A 23,716-nucleotide genomic window follows, 5' to 3' on the forward strand; every position below is an offset into this window, starting at 1 on the left:
ATGACTATATCAAGCTTATTTTTCATATATATACTTACATATTTAGGCAAGTTAGCAGGCCTACGGTACGTAAACTAACTTTGAGTCCCAGCCCCAGAGGCGGAGGCTCCCATGCTCACCTGAAGGCCTGGATGATGACAGTACCAAAGAGGATGAACAGAGCAGAAAAGATGAGAGACAGGATGGGCATCATCTCTCGCCTAGAAGATAAACATCAACACGTTTAGATGACATACTATAAATCTATGATACTTCCGTTGTCAATTTTTTTCTACCATAAAACACCAACAAAAGGTTTAATAAATGTGTTGCAGAATTATGTCAATTACCATCTAACCCAGGGGTAGATAAACTTTTTTTTGGCCCACAACACCAACCATGTGAAAAAAAACTATAATCAATAGCCAATGTTAACTTTTTTTATTTTGGGCTATGGCAGTCAACTGCACAACATTGTCAGTATTTCTGACCGTCTCCTCAACTCACTCACTCTCATACTTTTCATTTGCGGCTATGACTAGGGCTGTGGAGGTCATAAAAGTGTGTCAGCCAGTTACTGTCATGCAAAAGTCTGCCGGTCTCGCTGTAATTGGCCGTTAATTAACATAAAAAATGTTGAGCATATCGAGGCCTCCACGCATACAAGCTGCATTCAAGCCGCTGGGCTGATGTGCGCCTTTGGAACATCTACATTTAAAAAGCCTCATAAATCAATTTAATATACTGTACACCATCACAATAAATCCATTATTTATTTTTAGCCAGGTCTAAAGAAACAATATGATAAGAAAATGTATTTCAGAAGAACAGAATATGGAGTTGGCCTACTGTATATTATCTGGCTAAACTCCATGCCATAGGCTGTACGTTTGTTCATTTAGCTAACAAGATACCAGTGCACTTTGAAAGTACTCAGACCCCTTGACTTTTTCCACAGTTACCTAACAGCCTTATTTTAAAATGGATTACATGTATTTTTTCCCTCATCAATCTACACAATACCCCATAATGATGAAGCGAAAACAGGTTATATATTTTTTCAAACGTATAAAAATAAAACTATTTAAATCACTTATTTACATAATAATTCAGACCCTGTTATGAGACTCGAAATTGAGCTCTTGTGCATCCTGTTTCCATTGATCATCCTTGAGATGTTTCTACGACTTGATTGGAGTCCACCTGTGGTAAATTCAATTGATTGGACATGATTTGGAAAGGCACACACTTGTCTATACAAGGTCCCACAGTCGACAGTGCATGTCAGACCAATAACCAAGCCATGAGGTTGAAGAAATTGTCCGTAGAGCTCCGAGACAGGATTGTGTCGAAGCACAGATCTGGGGAAGGGTACCAAAACATTTCTGCAGCATTGCAGGTCCCCTAGAACAGTGGCCTCAATCATTTTTAAATGGAAGAAGTTTGGAACCACCAAGACTCTTAGTAAAACTGTCCGCATGGCCAAACTGAGCAATCGGGGGAGAAAGGCCTTGGTCAAGGAGGTGACCAAGAACCCCATGGTCAATCTGACAGAGCTATAGAGTTCCTATGTGGAGATGGGAGAAACTTCCACAAGGACAACCATCTCTGAAGCACTGCACCAAATCAGGCCTTTATGGTAGTGGCCAGGCGGAAGCCATTCCTCAGTAAAAGGCACATGACAGCCCGCTATCCCTACGGTGAAGCACGGTGGTGGCAGAATCATGCTGTCGGGATGTTTTTCAGCGGCAGGGACTGGGGAACTAGTCAGGATCGAGGGAAAGATGAACTGAGAAAAAGTACAGAAAGATCCTTGATGAAAACCTGCTCCAGAGCACTCAGGATCTCAGACTGGGGCGAAGGTTCACCTTCTAACAGGACAACGACCCTAAGCACACAGCCAAGACAACACAGTATTGGCTTCGGGACAAGTCTCTAAATGTCCTTGAATGGCCCAGCCAGAGCCCGGACTGGAACCCGATCAAACATCTCTGGTGAGACCTGAAACTAGCTGTGCGACACTCCCCATCCAACCTAACAGAGCTTGAGAGGATCTGCAGAGTAGAATGGGAGAAACTCCCCAAATACAGGTGTGCCAAGCTTATAGCGTCATACCCAAGAAGACTCGAGGCTGTAATCGCTGCCAAAGGTGCTTCAACAAAGTACTGAGTAAAGGGTCTGAATACTTATGTAAATGTGATATTTCAATTTATAAATTTGCAAAAATGACCCCAAAAATTATTTGCTTTGTCATTATGGGATATTGTGTGTAGATTGACGAGGGGGAAAAAACTATTTCATCAATTTTAGAAAAAGGCTGTAACGTAACAAAATGTGGGAAAACTGAAAAGTCAAGGGGTCTGAATACTTTTCAAATGCACTGCATGCTTATAAGTCCCATGCCATTATTTCATATGATTTTTTTATAAGAAGAATATAATTGAACTTAGTTGACTAAAATAGAAAGGATATTTCCCCCCATTCTGGAGCAAGACCGCATATGAAGTGACTATGTTGAGTGTAAAAGTGAACATTTGGTCCTGTAAGCTAGATTTAGAGTTTTTTGGCAACTTAGTTGTGAACAATGTTCCCTCTAAGCTGCGCACTTGCGTGGACACGCAGGAGCCCCGAGACTGCAGCGCAGCTTCCAGGGACTACAGAGCAGAGTGCAGAAGAAATATAGCCCATGGAGAGAAGCACGAGATTGAACTCAACTTTCTAGAGTTTTCCCTGTCAGTTAATATAAATGTTATCGATTGAACGCATTATTATCCAGTTTCAATGCAACATACCAAAACAAAACGAACTACGCAAGATATTTTGTTGTTGGCAGAACGCATCGGAGTAGGATTCTATTGCACACGACTCAGGCCGTACTCTACACAGACCAGTGTGGCATAACAAAAAAGAATTCATAACCAATCTATTTGCCTATATGCAAATAAGCAATAGGCATATATGGTGTCATTTACTTTGAACTGGACTGTGTTCACAGCTGTGGTCATGAATAGATGCACTTGTTTTTAGATCAAAGCAAGAGCTAAATGTAGCCATGTGTGCACATTTTGTTCATATCCTTTGCCAGCTAAGAGTTATTAGCCCAGTTATAGATAATTTGTAGTCAGCAATAGGGGAGTGATTGCTTCCTACAAGAGCACAAAAGGTGTAGATTTCTAGACATCTTTGAAAAGCGAGTCAGGTAAAGAGATTTTTTTGTCTTAAAGGGGCAATGTTGTATTTTGAGACAGGCTTGAATAAGCTAAGTAGCCAATAGGCAGAGGGTAGCATAATTTGTCTGATTCTCTGTAATAATGGTATTGGAATAATTATGCATTTTATTTTGTAAAGTCGTTTCTTGCGTCAAACAACATGTTCAGTCACCTTGTCTGAAGGACAAGTAGATAAATAGGTAAATGTCAAGTCCTGCTTGTTGTTTTCAAAAGTCTCATGGAATATAGGCCTACATTGAGCACCACACATTGGCTGCTGCTGTATGCTGAATGATAGTACAGCCAAGTTAAAATGTTATGGGATGCATTTTCTACATTGTTTTTGATGGTAGGCCACTCTGGTAGGCCTAGATTATGATCAAAAAGCCACAGTAGCCTTCTTGGCCACTGTTAAAACTAACTTAAAGTGGGTACAGCCTCAGTGTTGACAGCAAATGCATGCTGGAATTTTCACAACGTTCCAGTTTGCACTCAGCATTGGTTGTTTGAGGGAACATTGGTTTGCGAATGATACAAACCTTAGAATGCCTTAGACATCAAAACACATATGGGCTGTGTGGTAGCAAAATTACAATATTATGTTATGATACCGTTTTAATTCATGGTTGTTTTCATGCAATGGAGTAGCTTTCATAGAACTCTCTCTCTTCGTTCTGATTGAACTGAGAGGAGACTTTGAAGCTTGGATTGGCAAATGATTAAGTGATGGCTTGGTGATAAACTTTACAGCCACATCCCATTCTGTGATTAGTGGTGCATGTGAGACATATGTCTCTGATTGGACTAAGCTCGCGTTCATAGATAAGATGTGGTGTGTGTGACCCGAGATAGCCTGAAGGAATAGAACAAACATTTCAGTGTTGGCTGTCATCGTTGGCTCTCATCCTTGCTCATGGGAAACTTAGAGTAGTAAAATAACCCCCCCCCCCAGAATGGTTTATGGTGCCCAATCTGCATGGGGGTAGGGTGCAGCCGTGATTAAAGCATTTTGAGGTCCGCTGTGTAAAAAGACCCTGTATACTATATGTATGATTTTAAGCACTCGGCAACACACACTTCGGAGTGTGCGGTCGCCGGTTTCATTATTGCAATAATTTATATTAAATCAAGATGATTGTTTGAAGAAATGACAAAGTCTCGCTCACGTGATTCGAATATTCCACCACAGCTGCATGATGCGACTATACGCTATTGATGATTTGAGAAAGTCGGGGGGGAGCTCGGTTGCTCGCCTCAGGCTGCACGGCAGTTCTCTCATCAAGTGATGATATTTTCACCCATCAGACTATTCTCAATTGAATTTCGTCTTTACTAGTATGTCAAACTAGTCTAGATTTATAAATGGCCCGTTATCAAATTGGTAGGAACAAAATACATGTCATCTGTATGCACTCAAATAGCGAACGAAGGCCGCGGGCTTTTCTGACTGTCCGTTTTCCAATGATGCTCGATGGGCTACTTGGGTTTTATAGCTGAGCTGTGGATAATATAAGCAGCTGAGAAATAAATAGACCATTTATTTCACTCCATGCGTCAACCGCTTTGAGGAGCACGCGCTCGCTGTACGACAGGTGATATTACCGCCCAAACGCCATATGCCACGGGCTCTCCAACCTTGTTCCTGCCGCTACCCAGTGCTTAATTTGGGAAACCAAGTAAAAAATCTGTTCGGGAACATCGATAGTAACATGTTTTGCACAACAAAGCACATTTCACTAAACTGTTGACAGACCCTCTGCGCCGTTTGAGAAAGGAATAAAAGAGAGGAGTTGGAAACGCATGGCGGTGAGATATTCTGTAGCTAAAACGTAATGTCAGCCTATTGATTATGAAAATATTACAAAAATTCTGATTACTAGGCTATTCAAAATCATACACAAATTCACTACAATTGTAAGCTAACTGTAAGCCGCCCTGCATAATCAATAAACCAACAGCATCGACTAGGGCTACACGTTCTAATATGCAGTAGGTTACAGTTGAAGTCGGAAGTTTACATACACTTAGGTTGGATTCAATGTTTTTCAACTACTTCAAATGTCTTGTTAACAAACTCTAGTTTTGGCATGTCGGTTAGAACATCTACTTTGTGCATGACACAAGTCATATTTTCCAACAATTGTTTACAGACAGATTATATCAGTTAATTACAATTCCAGTGGGTCAGAAGTTTACATACACTAAGTTGACTGTGCCTTAAAACAGCTTGGAAAATTCCAGAAAATTATGTCTTGGCTTTAGAAGCTTCTGATAGGCTAATTGACATCATTTCAGTCAATTGGAGGTGTACCTGTGGATGTATTTCAAGGCCTACCTTCAAACTCAGTGCCTCTTTGCTTGACATCATGGGAAAATCTAAAGAAATCAGCCAAGACCTCAGAAAAAAATTGTAGACCTCGACAAGTCTGGTTCATACTTGGGAGCAATTTCCAAACGCCTGAAGGTACCACGTTCATCTGTACAAAAAATAGTACGCAAGTATAAAAGGAAAAAGGGGAAGCTTGCAAGCCGAAGAACACCATCCCAACCGTGAAGCACGGGGGGGGGCAGCATCATGCTGTGGGGGTGCTTTGCTGCAGGAGGGACTGGTGCACTTCACAAAATAGATGGCATCATGAGAAGGAAAATGATGTGGATATATTGAAGCAACATCTCAAGACATCAGCCAGGAAGTTAAAGCTTGGTTGCAAATGGGTCTTCCAAATGGACAATGACCCGAACCATACATCCAAAGTTGTGGCAAAATGGCTTAAGGACAACAATGTCAAGGTATTGGAGGGGCCATCACAAAGCCCTGACCTCAATCCTATAGAAAAATGTTGGGCAGAACTGAAATGACGTGTGCGAGCAAGGAGGCCTACAAATCTGACTAAGTTACAACAGCTCTGTTAGGAGGAATGGGCCAAAATTCACCCAACTTATTGTGGGAAGCTACACGAAACGTTTGACCCAAGTTAAACAATTTAAAGGCAATGCTACCAAATACTAATTGAGTGTATGTAAACTTCTGATCCACTGGGAATGTGATGAAAGAAATAAAAGCTGAAATAAATAATTCTCTCTACTATTATTTTGCTAGTGAGGTAGGTTTCATCATATTTTCGAGCACGATTTCTGCTTTTGTGCTGGTGAGTTGCCTCGGCTTAAATTAATGTAGTAGCCACCGAACTGAGGATAGTGGTATAAGAAAACAGTCAATTTTGCAGCAGCGTAGCACGCCTAGCCATTCACTGTGGGGATGATTCATGTGCCGCCTTTTCCCATGATCTAAGGGTGCTCTCTCAGTGGTTGAATTATGTCTTTTAGATTTGAATAAAAAAAATTGGGGGGGGGGGATTTCTAAGGTTAACCACATTACAATGACTTTGAGATACAAAGACAATATTAAATATATATATATATTTTAAAATTTCATCAGGCTTTTGGACATTTTCCCGTGAACCCATTTTCATATCAAGCAACGCCGTATGGGGTCACATCCCCTCGTTTTTGGAACCGCTGACCTAACCCAATTGAAAACGGATCAAATACAGAATTATCTTACCAGTTGGAGAAGAGAAGGTCATCATAGATTTGAAGGAAATAATCGTAAGCTGCATTGATCCACTGAATCAGAAACATCTAGAGTTGGGGAAGAAGAGAGAAATTGCTGTTTAGATCAGGTAGAGTGCCGTCGTAGTTCATGTCATGTCTCACATGTCTCACATGGGTCAGTTCGTTGTTTAGTTCAGGCAGTGTAGCATCATACAGGTAACTGCCAAAATAATGGAAACACTTGAGTAAAAAGGTACACAGTATATTGAAAGCAGGTGCTTTCACACGTGTGGTTCCTGAGTTAAATAAGCAATTATATCCCATCATGCTTAGGGTCATGTATACAAATTCTGGGCAAACCATTATTTTGGCTACCATGGCTATGCCCCCATAGGATGACAATGCGCCCATCCACGGGGCACAAGGTCACTGAATGGTTTGATGAGCATGAAACGATGTAAACCATGTGCCATGGCCGTCTCAGTCACCAGATCTCAATCCAATTGAACACTTATGGGAGATTCTGGAGGGACGCCCGAGACAGCGTTTTCTACCTCGATCAACAAAAACACCAAATTATCTAACTTCTCGTGGAAGAATGGGTATCGCATCCCTCCAATAAAGTTCCAGACACTTGTAGCGTCTATGCCAAGGTGCATTGAAGCTGTTCTGGCTCGTAGTGGCCCAACGCCCTATTAAGACACTATGTTGGTGTTTCCTTTATTTTGGCAGTTACCTGTAGCTCAGGTAGGCAGGTGTGTGTGTGTGTACCAGGTGTGTGAGTGAGTGTGAGACTTACGGGGGCCAATTCATTGTTTAGTTCAGGTAGCGTGGCGTCATAGCTCAGGTAGGAGGGGTCTCTCTGCAGGAGCTCCAGCTGCTCGTGGAGGCGGGTCTTATCATCGTCACTGCCGTTCCATCCACCAATCACAGACCGGTACACAGCCTTACCTCCCGGGCTCCGCCTCTCCAGTATCACCACCTGTCATGGTGCAATCAAACACGAGCGCATAATGTGTGCGTACTGTACGATACGATATACCTTATTGCCCATTTGTGTGGGTGTGTATTGTAAGCAAAGCATGTGTTTATTACCTGTGCGAACAGTGGGGCCTGGTTGTGGAGCAAGGCCTGACACAGTGGTTGTTGCTGTCTCTGGTAGACATATGTGAAGCGCAGGACGTCTTTAGTGTTGGACGAGGCGAAGGTCAGGAAGGCCTGGTTACCAGGGACAAACCCTGGCTCCTCACCAGTGATCAGCAGCACACAGTACCTGAGTGAGTGAGAGAGAAAAGAAGGAAGAAGATTCACTTTATTTTCCTTAAGGATCAGAAACGGGTCTTTCTGCTTTGTTCCAATAACCACACAAGCATAACACTTATAACTCAGAATGCATGCCAATACAATACTTCATTCTTAGGATTATCCCGACGCAGATATACAGTATATCCGAGAGTCTTTATTGCAGTCACACTGCAAAGATAAGATCTCACAACACGTATAGAAGTGTTGAACATCTCAGGAACCACAAAAAAAGTTACATAGAAATCATCTGATATGTGCAGAGGCGAGCTCTGTCCACATTAGCATACCACTTAGAATTAAGAAACATGAGTTCATTCTAAGTCAGGCCTGGGCAAAGGATGGCCCTTGGGCCATATGCGGCCCGCGACCTGATTCAATGCAGCCCGTGGAATCCTGCTCAGATCAAAGAATTTGCGATAGTAAAGTTTTGAAAAAAGTATTTGTCATTCAAATTAAAAGCCCAATGAATACTCACCTTTGTGTAATGATTTAACTCCCATGGCTTGTGGGACATTTATTTTGAAGGCACGTATAAATAACAACTGCACAAGGACCGTCAGTGACTGACAGGCTGACACACACGTCACAGTTACAAATAGTAGCTAGCTAGAAATTGCGCAAAAATGAACTTTTTCAAAGAAAAGGAAAGTAGACAATGAATGTAGGGTGTTCCAGCAAGAGTGGACATTGACATATTTCTTCATTGAGGTATCAGGGAAAGCTGTGTGCTTAGTGTGCAAAGAGAGCATCACTGTCTTGAAAGACTACAACTTGTCCTGACACTTCTAGATGAAGCATGCAGAGAAATATAGGAATGGGTCTTCTGAGCAGAGGGCAAGTGCATCGAAAGAGTTGCTTTCTCATTTGCAAAAGCAGCAAGGACTTTTTACAAAACTGCATTCAGCAAACAGAATTGCGAGAGCTAGCTATGTACTGTCCCACAAAATTGCTAAATATTGCAAGCCATTCTGAGGGTGGATTCATTAAAGAATGTTTAATTTAGATTTTTTTTGCCCCGACAAGAAAGAGCTGTTTGAAAATGTTTCCCTGTCAAGGCGAACAGCGAACAGCGTGTTGAGGACGTCACAGAGAATATGGAACAACAGTTCCAAAAGCTCATCAATAAGCTAAAGGACCCTGGGATGAAACACCTCCCTCTGCAACTGGATCCTGGATTTCCTGACAGGCCGCCCCCAGGTGGTAAGGGTAGGTAAGAACACATCCGCCCCGCTGATCCTCAACACAGGTGCCCCTCAGGGGTGCGTGCTCAGTCTCCTCCTGTACTCCCTGTTCACTCATGACTGCAAGGCTAGGCATGAATCCAACACCATCATTAAGTTGGCCGATGTCAACAGCGGTAGGCCTGATCACAGACAATGACGAGACAGCCTATAATGAGGAGGTCAGAGACCTGGCCGTGTGGTGCCAAGACAACAACAACCTCTCCCTCAACGTGATCAAGACAAAGGAGATGATTGTGGACTACAGGGAAAATACTGAGCACACCCCAATTCTCATCAACGGGCTGTAGTGGAGCAGGTTGAGCGCTTCAAGTTCCTTGGCGTCCACATCACCAACAAACCAAGCACACCAAGACAGTCGTGAAGAGGGCACGACAAAACCTATTCCCCCCCAGGAGACTGAAAAGATTGGCATGGGTCCTCAGATCCTCAAAAGGTTCTACAACTGCACCATCGAAAACGTCCTGACTTGGTTGCATCACTGCCTGGTATGGCAACTGCTCGGCCTCCGACCGCAAAGCACTACAGAGGGTAGTGCGTACGGCAACGTACATTACTGGGGCAAAGCTTCCTGCCATCCAAGACCTCTATACCAGGCGGTGTCAGAGGAAGGATCTAAAAATTGTCAAAGACTCCAGCCACCCTAGTCATAGACTGTTCTCTCTGCTACCGCACAGCAAGCGGTACCGGAGCGCCTAGTTTAGGTCCAAGAGGCTTCTAAACAGCTTCTACCCCCAAGCCATAAGACTCCTGAGCATCTAATCAAATAGCTACCCAGACTATTTGCATTTCCCCCCCCTCTTACACAACTGCTACTCTGTTATCTATGCATAGTCACTTTAATAACTCTACCTACATGTACCTCAATTACCTCGACTAACCGGTGCCCCCGCACATTGACTCTGTACCGGTACCCCCCTGTATATAGTCTCACTGTTGTTATTTTACTGCTGCTCTTTAATTATTTGTTACCTTCATTTCTTATTTGTACTGCATTGTTGGTTAGGGGCTCATAAGTAAGCATTTCACTGCAAGGTCTACACCTGTTGTATTCGGCACAAGTGACTAATAAAACTTGATTTGAACAGTTGAAAGACAAGGTAAAGGATTTGACCTATTTCTCCTTGGCCCTGGACGAGAGCAGTGAGGCACGTGACATGGCACAGTTGTTGATATTCTTACGAGGCATAACCACAGACTTTGAAATTACAGAGGAGCTTGCTTCAGTGCAGTCAATGAAGAGCACAACCACAGGGAACAATTGATTGCAGGTGGTTAATACGTGTGTGGCAAAGCTGGGACTGAGTTGTGAAAAGTTACCCAGTGTGACCACTGATGGGTGAGAAAACTCAACAGGAAAAAAACGTTGGCCTTTTGAAAAGGATACAAGATCAAGTACCAGAGCTGAACTCAGATCAGAAAAGTATTTCCTGCATTGCATTATTCATCAGGAGGTGCTCTGTAAATGCGTTCTGAAAATGAGCCATGTGGATACAGTCACTAAAGTGGTCAACTTCATAAGAGCAAAATCTTTAAACCACAGGCAGTTTGTCACACTGTTGGAAGAGTCGGGTCATGCAGATCTCCCCTACCACACAAACGTGAGATGACTGAGTTTGGGGAAGGTGCTTAATAAGGGTGTGGGACCTGAAGTCGGAGATTGCTGAGTTTTTGCAAATGAAAGGAAAATATGTGGATTCCCCTCAACTGCAAGATAAAGAATGGTTGGCTGATTTTGCCTTCACCGTGGACATCATGGCCCTCATGAATGAACTGAATTCCAAACCACAACAGAAGAGCCTTTTTCCACATCAGATATACAGCCTTGTCAAAGCCTTCAGGGGAAAATTTATCCTCCTGACCCGCCAAGTAGAAGCCAACAATCTCACCCACCTTCTGACACTACTAGTCTGTTCCCTATCAAAATGACCAGCGGGAGAAGTATACATCGCTGCTTGGTGCTTTGAAAGGTCAGTTTTCCTGTTGTATTGAGGATTTCAAGTAATGGAAAATGACATGCTGTTGGTTTCCCCTCCTTTCACCTTCAACGTGGATAACGCTCCCACTGACCTGGAACTTGAGCTTATCGATCTTCAGTCTGATGCAGTGATTGGAGAACTACTCAAAACAATGTCACTGACGAGGTTCTATGGATCTCTCGATGAACAAAACTTTCCAAAGATTAGGAGTCATGCTCAGAACATGTTTGTACTGTTTGGGTCAACCTATGTATTGTGAACAGACATCTTCAGTGATGAAATATAACAAGTAGAGGCACAGATCCTCTCTTACTGACTCTCACCAATCCTGCGCATAGCGACGAAACTATACCTGACTTTACTGCTCTAGTCAATGCCCATCAGACTTTCCCCTCCGTGTAGTTCATTGCATGATTAATAATGAAAATACCTACAGAAAGGAAAATATGGACGTGGTTTATTTCTGTGCATGTTAAAGTTAAATAAGTGGCATATCTGGACGTGATTTACAGAAGAGATATCTGTCAACAAAGTCATACACATGATGTATAATCCTGTTATATGATCCTGGCCCGCGATGGCAAGAATATATTCTAATGTGGCCCTCCACAGAAAATATTTGCCCAGGCATGTTCTAAGTGGTACCAGTGTGGATATTAAAGCCTAGTGCAGTCAAAAATCGGATTTTCTTTCTTAAGTTTATTAGGTACACTCATACACTACTGGGTAGGACCTTTCTTTTCCTCCAGAACAGCCTGAATTATCCGGGGCGTGGATTCTACATGGTGTGGCGTTCAAACGTTGCTCAATTGTTAATCAAGGGACCGAACGTGTGTGTCACGGAAACATTCCCCACAACATTACACCATTGACACCAGGCTGGATGGGGCCATGGCCTCATGCTGCTTACACCAAATCCTGACTCTGCCATCAGCATTACGCAACAGGAACCAGGATTTGTCGAACCAGGCAATGTTTTTCCACTCCTCAATTGACCAGTGTTGGTGATTGCATGCCCACTGGAGACACTTCTTGTTTTTAGCTGATAGGAGTGGTACCCAGTGTGGTCGTCTGCTGCAATAGATGCCGTTCTGCACGTCACTGTTTTACTACGCAGTTATTTTCCTGTTAGCTTGCACAATTCTTGCCATTCTCCTTTGACCTCTCATCAACAAGCTGTTTTCACCCACAGGACTGCGTGTTTATTTTTTTGTTGTTGCATCATTCTTGGTAAACCCTGGACACTGTCGTGCGTGAAAAGCCCAGGAGGCCGGCCGTTACCGAGATACTACATCCGGCGCGCCTGGCCCCGACAATCATACATTCTCAATGTCTCTTAGGGCACTCCTTTTGCCCATTCTAACATTCAATCGAACAGTAACTGAATGCCTCGATGCCAGTCTGCCTGCTTTATATAGCAAGCCACGGCCACGTGACTCACTGTTTCTAGGAGGGAACCATTTGTGAACAGGGTGATGTACCAAATAAACTGTATATTTGTTATGAATTTTATGTATAATGACTAAATGATGTATACATTTAAAAGTAATGATATGACCGTAACTAACTAATTCTACCCTGTCTGATGAAGAATGTTTATACATAGGCAAAGAGGAAGTGTTAACAGACAACTTGTGACCACAGTGAAACTAACAACAGGAAAGATGTGTCGTCCCCACCCGGGGAGGGGAGAAATCGTTGGGCTTGCAGTAGATTGTGTAACATGTTGCAGCATAAGATAAGCAATATATGTGTTGGAATAAACTTGTAAAACAGCATTGTCAGAGAGGAGGGACATTTAAGACGAAATGTGAGGTATATATACCTATGTGCATGGTATGATTGGCAGAGCTCTCGGGAATAAACATTCTGACTATTGTGACTGGCCTCTGTTTCATTTCAACCAGAACCTTACAAACTCTTGGCTACAGACAGAGTGTTTAATTGAAGTTCAGTTTATGAACCTTGGGAAAATAATTCCCTTAACAATATTGTATTGTATATTTCCACAGTGAGGTTGGAATAATACTGTGAAATTTAATAAAATGATAATACCCTTTCAGTGTGAGAGCTGTTTGAAAAGACATCCTGAAATTTCACTCTGTTTTGAAGGGATGGCGTTTTGGGCCATAAGTTAATTAACAGCCCAATAAGAAAGAGAGTTCCAAACCTCTCCGCGAATAACAGCTAGTTTTCAGTTTCCCCGTCCCCACTCAGACTACTCCCAGATAGTCCTATCAAAATTCTTGGTTGAGAAATTGCACTTTGCTAAGAAGCTTTTTTTGTTTATTTTTGACTATTTTAATAGAAATCAAAGTAAGGTACTAAATTGTTATCCAGAAATTATTTTTGATGTGGCGATAGAAACGGCAGCATTGGACCTTTAAGATCAGTGGCCAGATTTAGTTGGTTCTTACTTCCTGCGTCGGTGGAACTGCTTGATGGGGCAGAGCTCATCGAACAGATGCTGGTTGACCAACCGAGGGACACACAGGTACTTGTTGTTGGACACAAACTCCTCCATGATCTGTCTCTTCATCCCTTTAGCCTGAAGGGGTGGGTAGAGAGAGAGAGTAATGATCAGGTTATTCAACTGGCAGTCTTGTGGTTCTGACCCCTTCATCTCTGACACCAAAAACAGAATAAGTCCTCTAGATCCAGCGCATGCAACCATCTTAATACTGGTCCATGAGTTTACCTGTATAATATCAGCAGGTTGCTCAGTGTTCTCCTTGAACAGCAGCATTGTGGGAGCATAGCTGTTGATGTTGAACTGACGCAGTAGCCTGGACGTCTCCGTCAGTCCCTGGTCCACGTAACCAAACCGCACATAGTCCTTAAAGGCAAACGCTGTGAGCTGGAGAGAGGGAGAGAGAAGGGTAAGCTGTTGGACTGATGACTGGATAGATAACCATTTCCCACAGACACACTCGGTGTTTGTTACCTTGTAGAGCAGGGGCACTGCAGGCACTTGGTCAAACAGCAACACGCTAGGATTGTTCTCAACGTGCCAGCTGCCCAGGAAGGACACATAGTTCTTATCTGTTACCTGACAAAGAAAAATAAAACAAGATCAATGGAACAACTGATTCAGTTCAGGAAAGATTAAAATGCTTTATATATTCATACAGTGCCTTCGGAAAGTATATTGACCCCTTGACTCTTTCCACATTTTGTTACGTTGCAGCCTTGTTATAAAATGTATTAAATAAATAAAAATTCTCAATCTACAGACAATACCCCATAACGACAAAGTGAGAAACTAAAAAAACGTATTTACATAAGTATTCAGACCCTTTGCTATGAGACTAGAAATTGAGCCCAGGTGCATCCTGTTTCCATTCTTGAGATGTTTCTAAAACTTGATTGAAGTCTACCTGTGGTAAAGTCAATTGTAGGTTCATGCTCTACAACATTCGCAGAGTACGACCCTGCCTCACGCAGGAAGCGGCGCAGGTCCTAATCCAGGCACTTGTCATCTCCCGTCTGGATTACTGCAACTCGCTGTTGGCTGGGCTCCCTGCCTGTGCCATTAAACCCCTACAACTCATCCAGAACGCCGCAGCCCGTCTGGTGTTCAACTTTCCCAAGTTCTCTCACGTCACCCCGCTCCTCCGCTCTCTCCACTGGCTTCCAGTTGAAGCTCGCATCCGCTACAAGACCATGGTGCTTGCCTACGGAGCTGTGAGGGGAACGGCACCTCCGTACCTTCAGGCTCTGATCAGGCCCTACACCCAAACAAGGGCACTGCGTTCATCCACCTCTGGCCTGCTCGCCTCCCTACCTCTGAGGAAGTACAGTTCCCGCTCAGCCCAGTCAAAACTGTTCGCTGCTCTGGCACCCCAATGGTGGAACAAACTCCCTCACGACGCCAGGTCAGCGGAGTCAATCACCACCTTCCGGAGACACCTGAAACCCCACCTCTTTAAGGAATACCTAGGATAGGATAAAGTAATCCTTCTAACCCCCCCCCCCCCTTAAAAGAGTTAGATGCACTATTGTAAAGTGGTTGTTCCACTGGATATCATAAGGTGAATGCACCAATTTGTAAGTCGCTCTGGATAAGAGCGTCTGCTAAATGACTTAAATGTAAATGTAAATTGACTGGACATGATTTGCAAAAGGCACACACCTGTCTATATAAGGTCCCACAGTTGGCAGTCCATGTCTGAGCAAAAACTAAGCCATGAGGTCGAAGGAATTGTCCGTAGAGCTTCGAGACAGGACTATGTCGAGGCACAGATCTGGGGAAGGGTACCAAAACATTTCTGCAGCATTGACGGTCCCCAGGAACACATTGGCCTCCATCATTCTTAAAAATGGAAGAAGTTTGGCACCACCAAGACTCTTTCTAGAGCTGCCAAACTGAGCAATCAGAGGAGAAGGGCCTTGGTCAGGGAGGTGACTGACAGAGCTCCAAGGTTCCTCTGTGGAGATGTGAGAACCTTCAAGAAGGACAACCATCTCTGCAGCACTCCACCAATCAGGCCTTTATGGTAGAATGGCCAGACAGAAGCCACTCCTCAGTAAAAGGCACATGACAGCCCACTTGGAGTTTGCTAAAAGGCACCTAAAGACTCGCAGACCATCAGAAACAAGATGCCAAGCGTCACGTCTGGAGGCAACCTGGCACCATCCCTATGGTGAAGCACAGTGGTGTAAGCATCATACTGTGGGGATGTTTTTCCAGAGTCAGGGACTGTGAGACTAGTCAGGCTCGAGGGAAAGAACAGAGCAAAGTACAAACATCCTTGATGAAAACCTGTTCCAGAACGCTCAGAACCTCAGACTGGACCAAATGTTCACCTTCCAACAGGACAACGACCCTAAGCACACAGCCAGGACAACGCAGGAGTGGCTTCGGGACAAGTCTCTGAATGTCCTTGAGTGTCCCAGCCAGAGCACGGACTTGAACCCGATCGAACATGTCTGGAGAGACCTGAAAATAGCTGTGCAGCAACGCTCCCCATACAACCTGACAGACCTTGAGAGTATCTGCAGAGAAAATTGGGAGAAACTCCCCAAATACAGGTGTGCCAAGCCTGTAGCGTTATACCCAAGAAGCCTTGAGGCTGTAATCGCTGCCAAAGGTGCTTCAACAAAGTACTGAGTAAAGGGTCTGAATACTTATGTAAATGTCATATTTCAGTTTGAAATGTTTAATACATTTACAAAAATGTCTAAAAACCTGTTTTAACTTTGTCAATCTACACACAATACACGATAATGACAAAGGGAAAAAAACGATTTAATCCATTTTAGAATAAGGCTGTAACGTAAAAAATTGTGGAAAAAGTCAAAGGGTCTGAATACTTTGATAATGCACTGTATTTTATGACATGCAGTGCAAAAAAAGGAAACCTACAATACGCATTACAGATACTGCGTAATTGCAGCAATTATACACAATATATGAGTAAAGTATTCACATATCCCTTTGCATCACTTTGGAATGAAAAGCACTGTAGCTTATTAAAGAGCAACTGCGCCCCTTTTCAACCTCATATTCATTATCTCCAGCACCAATCCAGTGTCTACATATGTCAAGATGGCACATATACACTACCGTTCAAAAGTTTGGGTGTCACTTAGAAATGTCCTTGTTTTTTAAATAAATAAATAAATAAAAAAGTCCATTAAAATAACATCAAATTGATCAGAAATACAGTGTAGACATTGTTAATGTTGTAAATGACTATTGTAGCTGGAACCGGCTGATATATGGAATTTCTACATAGGCATACAGAGGTCCATTATCAGCAACCATCACTTCTGTGTTCCAATGGCACATTGTGTTAGCCAATCCAAGTTTATTATAAAAGGCTAATTGACCATTAGAAAACCGTCAGCTATGTTAGCACAGCTGAAAACTGCAGTGCTGATTAAAGAAGAAATAACACTGGCCTTCCTTAGACTAGTTGAGTATCTGGAGCATCAGCATTTGTGGGTTCGATTACAGGCTCAAAAATGGCCAGAAACAAAGCACTTTTCTGAAACTTGTCAGTCTATTCTTGTTCTGAGAAATGAAGGCTATTCCATGCGAGAAATTGCCAAAAAACTGAAGATCTCGTACAACGCTGTGTACTACTCCCTTCACAGAACAGCGCAAACTGGCTCTAACCAGAATAGAAAGAGGAGTGGGAGGGCCCCGGTGCACAACTGAGCAAGAGGACAAGTACATTAGAGAAGTCCTCAATGTACTTGTGAGGACACCTCACAAGTCCTCAACTGGCAGCTTCATTAAAGAGTACCCGCAAAACACCAGTCTCAACGTCAACAGTGAAGAGGCGACTCCGGGATGCTGGCTTTCTAGGTACACTTACTCCATTCCATTTTTCTTTATAAATCAGCCGTTTCCAGCTACAATAGTCATTTACAGCATTAACAATGTCTACACTGTATTTCTGATCAATTTTATGCCATTTTAAATTGACTTTTTTTTGTTGCTTTTCTTTCAAAAACAACATTTCTAAGTGACCGCAAACTTTTGAACGGTAGTGTATGTGCTTTGTAGAAAAAAACAATGTTAAAAAGTTACTCGATCACATCAAAAGTTACATTTAAATAATTATTTTCAAACACTATGAGATTCACAGTGACGTGGGGAGCAAGGAAATTACCATCCCTCTTACTAGAAAAACTCATTGCAGGTTCTGAAAATATTCCTTACTTTTAACCTTACCCTGTGATGTCACAGAGAAGCATTTTTTAGGACCTTCTCTTTTAACACAGATCATAGAAACATATACGTAGACATTGGTTTGGTGCTGAAGATAATGAGTGAGGTTGAAAAGTGGCGGAGTTGCCCTACAAGCTATTATTTTGGACCTGTGTTTGCCTCGGAGGCAGCAGGTCCACTACAAACTGTCTGAGGTGTTCCTGACTATTTATTATAATGGTGCGGATTAACTGAACAGGACAGGTGGCAATAAAACATCGAAAGCCATTCATTTTCAATGGAGGGAAGTGAAATGGGCAGGAGACTGTTGGGAGATCCGAACATGGGTGAGAGAGTGTGAATAGGGCGGGACCAAAGTTGGGGAAAGCTGAATTCTCAGCGATATCGCATCAAGATTGACCAATCAAAGCCTACTATAGCTTCCAGTCTCTACTAGATTGGCTGTTGATACCTAGCACGCTCGCTAGCACCCATTATTATTACTATAAATCATACTGGATACGTTGCAATATTGTTAACAGCAGGCCTACCTTTTCCACCAGCCTCTGAGGCAGCAAGTCTTCTACAAACTGTCGCAGGTGTTCTCTGACCACGGAGTAGTGGAACACGGTCACTCTACCATTGACCACACCCAGGATGGATGGCGTGCGATGGACACCCAGCTGGTTGGCTAGGCGACGCTCGTAACCAATGTCAACAATACCGATACCCACACCTGAGTGATGGAGACCATTCGTTAGGTTGTTACATACCAGTGGACAGTAGAGGGAAGCAAAGAGACAGCTGTATTAAACGGATTACAATGTACTGTATGTTTTGATTCATTTGAGTCACCACTGACTAATAGGTTTGAGCCCATTTCCCCTGTTGTTCTCTTGTCAACGGTTAGTTTCTCCACCTATGTCACAAACCACACATCAGTGAATGAATTTAACAATCTTCAAATCAGGATTCGACCCCAAACGGATTCTTAGTGAAAGACGTGTACTGCATCCCAAATGGCACCCTTTTCCTACAGAGTCCACTACTTATGACCATAGCCCTATTGCCCCTGGTCAGAAGTAGTGCAGTATATAGGGAATAAGGTGCCAGTTGGGACACAGCCATGGACTTCCTGGAAGTCAGCCGACTTCGTACCCAGTGGCTCTAGCTCCTGTACCGCCTCCCTCCAGACGGGCTCGATGTGAACGCAGGCGAAGAACCACTCGGAGGTGATCTTGATCAGGTAGGGCCGCTTGAAGCTGTCGGGCAGCACCTTGCTGTTGAACCCTGCGTGGTCGAGCAGGTACTTGCTGTCTGAGAAGTCCCGGCCTGACCTGGGGGAAGAGAAGATTTAGCCACTCTTGGGAGGACAATGGCAGTTGATTAAAGATGCTTCTTTACTACTAAACCCAATGCGTTTTTAGCATGTAGCCTTCGTCAGGGTTACCCCAGACAGAAAAATAAAGAAGGCTTTGATACTGTATCTTTCAAAATGGCCTCAGGGAACAATCAATTCAGGGACCCGTCAAAGTGGGAATATATGTACGTTTTGATCACTCCGCAGATGCTCTTACCCGGAGCGACAGTGCAATTAAGGTATGTAAAATCAACACATATCACAGTCATTGCAAGGGACACGAGACAACATGCTATGATTGGCAAATGAGTTGCGTGGTAGCTTTTCCTTTGCACTGACCTAGGGAAATTGAAGAATGACTCGTCGAAATGGAAGCTGCTGTGGAAGTGTCGGTTGAAGCCCTGCTGGTGCTGACCCTGCTTGTTCTCCTCCATCTGACCGTAGCGGTCATAGTTAGCACGCCGCTCCACATTCCCCAGGATCTGAGGGAGGGGATCCAATCAAACTTTACTATGAACTCCTCTCCTGCTCCTGACTGTAGTTTAAATACAATTCAGATCCTTGGGAGACCCACAGGGTCAGGATGTGCAGGCTTTTGTACAAGCCCAGCATTTACACAACACTTCAGCAGCAGAATCGTCAAGCTCTTGATTAGTTGAGCCAGGTGTTAGATTTGCGCTGTGTCAAAATCTGTAGTGCACACACCCAGTGCATGCGACGTAGCCATGTTAGTTGAATAAACATGAATCTAAACATTTAAGATTTTTGCCTGCATGTGTGTCTGGTAAGTGAAACTAGGTTTACCTCATAAGATTTAGTGATCTTGATGAACATATCTTCAGCCCCAGGATCATTGTTCTTGTCTGGGTGCCTTGAACACAGAGCACAGAGACACTTATTAGCAGAGTTGTTGAACAGCGATTGAAGTCAATAAGTCATTGTTTTAGTCAAAGTATGATATTTTTAGGCTTGCAAATCCATGTGAATCCGGTGACTTTTCCTATGATATGACATACATATTATTTTCAGCCAATTTTGTTTAAAGGCTGGGTTTTATTTTAAATGTACCACCCACAAGCATGGAATTGTTTACTAATCAAAAACAGCTGCAAGGTTATTCCTCTTGGCGAATGAGATGAGCCAAACAGCCTTGCACCAAATTGGATAATTTGTAAATTCATTATTTTTTTTAGAAAGTCTGTATAAAAATTTTAAAAAATACATTTATACATACATACATACATACCATACATACAACCAGTCAAAAGTGTGGACACATCTACTCATTCAAGTGTTTATTTTACTATTTTCGACATTGTATAATAATAGTGAAGACATCAAAACTATGAAATAACACATATGGAATCATGTAGTAAGCAAAAAAGTGTTAAACGAATAAAATATTTTATATTTGAGATTCTTCACAGTAAAACACCCATTGCCTTGACAGCTTTTCACACTCTTGGCATTCTCTCAACCAGCTTCATGAGGTAGTCATCTGGAATGAATTTTAATTAACAGGTGTGCCTTGTTAAATTCATTTGTGGAATTTCTTTCCTTCCTAATGTGTTTGAGCCAATCAGTTGTGTTGTGACAAGGTAAGGGTAGTATACAGAAGATAGCCCTATTTGGTAAAATATCAAGTCCATACAACGGCAAGAACAGCTCAAATAAGACAAGAGAAATGACAGTCCATTACCTTAAGACATGAAGATCAGTCAACCAGGAACACTTTAAGAACATTGAAAGTTTTTTAAAGTGCATTCGCAAAAACCATCAAGCACAACGATGAAACTGGCTCTCATGAGGACTGCCAAAGGAAAGAAAGGAGTTACCTCTGCTGCAGAGGATAAGTTCAGAATAGTTACCAGCCTCAGAAATTACAGCCCAAATAAATGCTTCAGAGTTCAAGTAACAGACACATCTCAACAACTGTTCAGACACATCTCAACAACTGTTCAGAGGAGACTGCGTGAATCAGGCCTTCATGGTCAAATTGCTGCAAAGAAACCACTACTAAAGGACACCAATAAGAGGAGACTTGCTTGGGCTAAGAAACAAGAGCAATCGACATTAGACCAGTGGAAATCTCTCCTTTGGTCTGATGTGTTCAAATGTGAGATTTTTGGTTCCAAATGCCATGTCTTTGTGAGATGCAGATTAGCTGAACGGATGATTGCCGCAGGTGTAGTTCCCACCGTGAAGCATGGAGGAGGATTTTCCCACCGTGAAGCATGGTGATTTTCTAGTGACACTGTCAGTGATTTATTTAGAATTCAAGGCACATTTAACCTCTCTTGGGCACGTGAGATGGTAGCGTCCCACCTCTTCAACAGCCAGTGAAACTGCTGGGCGCCAAATTCAAATACAGAAATACTCATTATAAAAATTCAGAAAACAAAACATATTTTACATAGGTTTAAAGATTAACTTCTTGTGAATCCAACCACGGTGTCAAATTTAAAAAATGCTTTACAGCGAAAGCATACCGTACGATTATTTGAGAACATAGCCCACTAGACAAATCATTACAAACAGTAGCCAGCCAAGTAGAACAGTTACAAAAGTCAGAAATAGAGATAAAATTAATCCCTTACCTTTGATGATCTTCATATGGTTGCACTCAGCAGATATTCATTTACTCAATAAATGTTCCTTTTGTTCGATAAAGTCTCTTTATATCCAAAAAACTCAGTTTTGTTTGCGCATTTTCTTCAGTAATCCACAGGCTCAAACGCAGTCAAAACAGGAAGACAAAAAAATCCAAATTGTATCCGTAAAGTTCATAGAAACATGTCAAATGATGTTTATATTCAAACCTCAGGTTGTTTTTAGCCTAAATAAATCGGTAATATTTCAACCGGACAATAACGTCGTCAATTTAAAAAGGTAAACAAGAAAGGCACTCTCGGTCTCGCGCATGAAAAAGCTCTGTGACACTTTAGGGTCCACTCATTCCGACTGCTCTTACTTCAGCATTTTCAGAATACAAGCCTGAAACAATTTCTAAAGACTGTTGACATCTAGTGGAAGGCATAGAAACTGCAATTTGAGTCCTAAGTCAATGGATACTGTAATGGCATTGAATAGAAAACTACAAAACCAACAAAAAAAACTACTTCCTGAATGGATTTTTCTCAGGTTTTCACATGCCAAATCAGTTCTGTTATACTCACAGACACTATTTTAACAGTTTTGGAAACTTTAGAGTGTTTTCTATCCAAATCTACCAGTTATATGCATATCATATCTTCTGGGCCCGAGAAGCAGGCAGTTTAATTTGGGCATGCATTTCATCCAAAATTCCGAATGCTGCCCCCTACCCTAGTGAAGTTAACCAGCATGGCTACCACAGCATTCTGCAGCGATACGCCATCCCATCTGGTTTGCGCTTAGTGGGATATAATTTGTTTTTTTTTCAAGAACACAACTCCAGGCTGTGTAAGGGATATTTGACCAAGAAGGAGAGTGACGGAGTGCTGCATCAGATGACCCGACCACCACAATCACCCGACCTCAACCCAATTGAGATGGTTTGGGATGAGTTAGACTGCAGAGGTTAGGAAAAGAAGCCAACAAGTGCTCAGCATATGTGTGAACTCCTTCAAGACTGTTGGAAAAGCATTCCAGGTGAAGCTGGTTGAGAGAATGCCAACAGTGTGCAAAGCTGTCATCAAGGAAAAGGGTGGCTACTTTGAAGAACGTAAAATCTAAAATATATTTTGATTAGTTTAACAGTTTTTTGGTTACTACATGATTCCATATGTGTTATTTCATAGTTTTGATGTCTTCACTATTATTATACAATGTCGGAAATAGTCAAAATAAAGAAACACTCTTGAATGAGTAGGTGTGTCCAAACTTTCACTGGTACTGTATATACAGTGCATTCGGAAAGTATTCAGACCCTTTCCCCACGTTGTTACATTACAGCCTTATTCTGAAATGTATTCGATTTAAAAAAAATCTCAATCTACACACAATTCCCCATAATGAAAATGCAAAAAAAAAGTTTACAATTTGGCAAATGCATTAAAAATAAACAACATAAATACCTTATGTCCTTGCTGTGTCTGAATCCTGGCTTAGAAAGGCCACCAAAAAATCTGAGATTTCCATACCCAACTACAACATTTTCCGTCAAGATAGAACTGCCAAAGGGGGAGTTGCAATCTACTCCAGAGATAGCCTGCAAAGTTCTGTCATACTTTCCAGGTCTATGCCCAAACAGTTCGAGCTTCTAATTTAAAAAATGAATCTCTCCAGAAATAAGTCTCTCACTGTCGCCTGTTATAGACCCCCCTCAGCTCCCAGATGTGCCCTGGACACCATATGTGAATTGATTGCCCCCCATCTATCTTCAGAGTTCGTACTGTTAGGTGACCTAAACTGGGATATGCTTAACACCCCGGCAGTCTTACAATCTAAAC

The 23,716-nt window shown here is 42.5% G+C and overlaps 1 protein-coding gene across 1 annotated transcript in view; it reads right to left on the reverse strand.

The window, feature by feature from the left end:
* LOC139536515 (dnaJ homolog subfamily C member 16-like) overlaps positions 1-23,716 on the reverse strand; it is a 34,434-nt gene that overhangs the window by 4,941 nt on the left and 5,777 nt on the right. Inside the window, exons 3-13 of the mRNA XM_071337076.1 lie at positions 20,091-20,157; positions 19,626-19,768; positions 19,085-19,263; positions 18,478-18,662; positions 14,213-14,317; positions 13,967-14,125; positions 13,686-13,816; positions 7,839-8,016; positions 7,543-7,725; positions 6,754-6,830; positions 120-200 (exon numbers count right to left, since the gene is read on the reverse strand). Of these exons, the coding sequence (XP_071193177.1) occupies positions 120-200; positions 6,754-6,830; positions 7,543-7,725; positions 7,839-8,016; positions 13,686-13,816; positions 13,967-14,125; positions 14,213-14,317; positions 18,478-18,662; positions 19,085-19,263; positions 19,626-19,768; positions 20,091-20,157 (1,488 nt within the window). The remainder of the gene's footprint in view (positions 1-119; positions 201-6,753; positions 6,831-7,542; positions 7,726-7,838; positions 8,017-13,685; positions 13,817-13,966; positions 14,126-14,212; positions 14,318-18,477; positions 18,663-19,084; positions 19,264-19,625; positions 19,769-20,090; positions 20,158-23,716) is intronic.

Source organism: Salvelinus alpinus, chromosome 12 (genome assembly GCF_045679555.1).
Source record: "Salvelinus alpinus chromosome 12, SLU_Salpinus.1, whole genome shotgun sequence".
Lineage (NCBI taxonomy): Eukaryota > Metazoa > Chordata > Actinopteri > Salmoniformes > Salmonidae > Salvelinus > Salvelinus alpinus.